Genomic DNA, 3894 nt, shown 5'->3' on the forward strand with positions numbered 1-3894 from the left:
AGTAACATTGTCTTCAGTTTGTCCACTTGTTTATGTAAAGACAGTTCTTTCAAGAATTCGGTGTATTACTCTTAAAATCTAGAAATTTTGAGATTTCGTTGATGCTAAGAAAAACATCAGTTTCTACAATGACAAGTTCCATTCTGATAAGAGGTGAAAATCATGTACATATCGATATCCGGTAAAGGAAAGAGTCACGATACATCCTGTAAGCGAGATACTTTCCGTTTGTTTATTAGGTATATCTCAGCATGCGACACGGAGTGTGGATCGTCCCTCGTATCTGCCAGAATGGTCTACCCTATGATATCAACCTCTATAGTCGTTCTGCGCTCAGGTGTCCATCAAAGCTGTTTGCATCTTTAGAGACAATCTGTAAAACGAGAATTAAAGACCATACTAAATTTGGTTTGCAGGTAAGTTTAGAGTACAGTTCTCTACATATGACACATAAAAAACAAACACACAAACAAAACACATTTTGTGTAGCGACTATCTCCATACCTGAGGCTTGTGTAACTTATTTTCCGCCACAAAGGGGTTTGGACAAAAATATATAATTTATGACGTCCGGCATGTATTGACATGACTTATTGTTTGCATAGTAACGATGTGCATTGCAGGATAGTGCGTTATTTGCAAGATTATCACATGTACTTGCTATTCAGCACACCTTACGGAGATACAAGAAGTATCCTGTTGTGTTAAGGAAACATAATGACAATATTATAAAAGAGTTACAAGATTAATATGATCCCTGCGGAGATCAACAGGATTGTAAGTTACATTGGTGATAGCAGTTAAAATCACGTGACAAATGCAAACAGTCCTGGTGTTGGAAGTTATTGCTTATTACAACATGTATCCTAGATGGTTCATTTGGTTTATCAGTTTTCCAAGACCTCACCGTTTTTCATCAACTTTAGTAAAATACAGCCATGCACTGCCTACTCATAATTCATCTTTCAATCACATTGACAGGCTACGCCAGAGCAGGGGACACAATAATACCCACACGTTTTTTTTTTACCTGCCTGATTATACAGTTGGTTACAGAGGCATTGCGGACCTGATGTGTGAGCCCGTACCCTAAAGCAAGCGTTTTCTAGGATTATAGCTGGATCAATATAGCTCATAATTTTTATGTATGTCGACGTCCATGTTAATTTCTCTTTCAAAGACATGGAAGTGCTTTGGAAAGAAATGTTGCATTCAGTTGTGATGTAAACTTAAAAGTATAACTGTTGCATGAAATGTAGTTATTGGCGAGGACTTACTTCCAGACAGCACAATAATTACTATCTAACGTACACATATTTTGTCACACTTAAGGGCAAAGAGATACATCCAGGATGCAAAGGTGTCATGATTTGTGATGACATGCAGGATCGACTTGCGCAAGGTCAGATCAAACCAATGGTGGACATCAAAAAGTTCAACGTGAATGGCGTCATTTTCAAAGACGGTACCTTTCTGGATAACGTAGACACAGTCATCTTCGCGACCGGTTATGAGTTTGCCGTGCCAACAATCGACGACTCGTGGATTTTTGGTAATGTATCATTACATCTTCAAACTACAATTATTTGAAGTATAACCTGTAAATCACTGAATCCATTTCTGCTCGTTTAAAAAAAATTGTCTCGGCAAGAGAGACAAAATGTTCTTCCTTGGATTTCTTTAACAAATCTACAGGGGCGGCGGGCGATTTTTTCTTTCGAATTTCTGATACGAACCAGCAAAATTTCCCACCAGTCACATTGACACTCATGACTTGGAGTCTAGATGTACAAACTCATATCCATGATGCGTAACCTTTATGAAACAGAGATATTGCTGCTGTAAGGCGACTCATGTTGCATTTTACAGCTTACATAATATGTCCCTTTAACAAGTAACTAACTAACACACTAACTGACTGACTGACTCAATGGCCGACTGACTGACAGACAAACTTACTTGCTTGCTTACTTACTTACTTACTTACCTATACTTACTTACCTATACTTACTTACTTTTACCCGCTTGCTTGCTTACTTACTCGCTTGCTTACTTATTTACTACTAATGAAGTCTAGAAAGTTGACACATGGAAAATCTATATCTTAGCACGAGAACCTTGATCTCATAACCAGTAACACGTTTAATTTTCTTTGCCAGATGAAACAGACAAGGCCGAGGTGTACAAGTACATCTTCCCAGTGCGTCTACAACATCCTGAAAGGTTGGCCTTGATAAACATGGTGAATACCCGTGGATCGCATTGGCCAGTGGCTGAACTACAAGCCCGGGTTGCCGCCAGGGTCTTTGCTGGGAATATCTTGCTTCCTGACAAAGCAACAATGAGGAGGGACATTGACCAGAAGATTAAGTATGAGAAAAGAAGTATTACCCCGTAAGTAAAATTACACCGACATGTATCTTGTATAGTAAATTTAGCCAGCGATGATGATAAAAGGTACACGCAGACACAGACAGACAGACAGACAAGACAGACAGACAGACAGACAGACAGACAGACAGACAGACGCATATATATATATATATATATATATATATATATATATATATATATATATATATATATATATATATGTAAAGTTATAAAACTAAGAAAAGAGAACTATTTTCTTCGTCATCTGCAAATATTCGAATTATTAACATTCATATGGAGTTTCTTGTGAAGTGTATATTATAAGGCAAATGTGTTGTTATATGCATTTGTATGCTCAATGATACGCCTCCGATATTTTCGTCCCATAGATTCCTGGTGGACCCAATATGGAAGAACTGGCTGAAATGCTTGGTGTGAAGCCTTCATTCTGGCGTCTGCTCTTAACGGATCCAAAACTTGCAATGGCGTACGAGTATGGTCCAATGGTACCTTACTGGTATCGTCTGCAGGGTCCAGGCGCATGGCCTGGTGCGAGGGACAGAATTTTGAATGTGATAGAAAATACTACATACGCGATGAAAGGATACCCATCGTTTACCGCAGCAAGAAAGTGATCGCCAGATATTGACAGTATACAATGCCGACTCAAACTCTGTAAAAATTTATATGAAGCAATTATGACTTAATATTGCTTTTCTTTGAAAATTTGTATTAGTTCATTTTGAAACCTGAAATTACAGTAAAAAGGAGCATTGACAGTGAAATGCAAAATGTAATTTACCGTCTTTAAATCAAACTTCATCGTTAAAGTGCATATATCGGAGGGCGGCTGCAACTTAGATAATACTATCCAAGAAATGGTGTATTAGTTCTTACACATTATGGTATGAGCACGATAGAAACAATTATGCTTTTAAAATAACTTGTTGAAAATTTGTGTATACTCAAGTAGTTTCGTTCGTAGAAATATAGTAACTGTTAAGCATTGACTTAAGCCGTAATTTGCCAATAATACAGAACATATTGCCTTGCACATACTTTTTCGAGTGGTAATAAAACACAGCGGAAAATTGATAAAACATAATAGATGCACATGCATGACTCTTTCATGTTTTGTAAGATTCGTCTGTAGTTTGTATTATAATGGTAAATATATAGAAATATGACGAAATCAGAACTGCGCCATCATCGCGGATTACACCGATAACCACATTAACGATTTGGCTGACTTGCAGCAGGGGGTTTGCCAGGTCATGTCTATTGGTCGATTGTCACTCTTCACAGCAACTTAGGAAGTTTATTTGTATTATTTAATTGTTTGCTTTGTTTTTATTGTCTCTGTGTGTTCTACACTTGATTTTAGTTTTGTAAATACTTTTTGTTCGGTGTTGGCTTGTTCAGTGTTTTTGTTAACTTTTTTCTTTCGAGCTTTTGAGGAACCTGTAAATGGGACTTGATCTCGCAGGATTTCCGAATAAATAAATAAATAAATAAATAAAT

General features: G+C 37.2%; 1 protein-coding gene across 1 annotated transcript; it reads left to right on the forward strand.

Annotated features, from left to right (window-relative positions):
• The first annotated feature begins 243 nt into the window (after positions 1-243).
• LOC139125299 (dimethylaniline monooxygenase [N-oxide-forming] 2-like) lies at positions 244-3894 on the forward strand. The gene is made up of 4 exons (XM_070691401.1): positions 244-416; positions 1333-1552; positions 2160-2394; positions 2763-3894. Exons 1-4 carry the CDS (start codon positions 252-254, stop codon positions 2809-2811), a joined length of 669 nt encoding a protein of 222 aa, XP_070547502.1. The 5' UTR covers positions 244-251; the 3' UTR covers positions 2812-3894.

This window comes from Ptychodera flava, chromosome 3 (genome assembly GCF_041260155.1).
Source record: "Ptychodera flava strain L36383 chromosome 3, AS_Pfla_20210202, whole genome shotgun sequence".
In the NCBI taxonomy this organism is placed as follows: domain Eukaryota; kingdom Metazoa; phylum Hemichordata; class Enteropneusta; family Ptychoderidae; genus Ptychodera; species Ptychodera flava.

Excerpts from the sequence above, each read along its gene's own strand:
- LOC139125299 (XM_070691401.1), top strand. The coding sequence starts at position 252 with ATGCGACACGGAGTGTGGATCGTCCCTCGTATCTGCCAGAATGGTCTA. Across the intron at positions 417-1,332 it reads ATACTAAATTTGGTTTGCAG|GGCAAAGAGATACATCCAGG; the intron begins GTAAGTTTAGAG and ends GTCACACTTAAG. Across the intron at positions 2,395-2,762 it reads GAGAAAAGAAGTATTACCCC|ATTCCTGGTGGACCCAATAT; the intron begins GTAAGTAAAATT and ends TTCGTCCCATAG.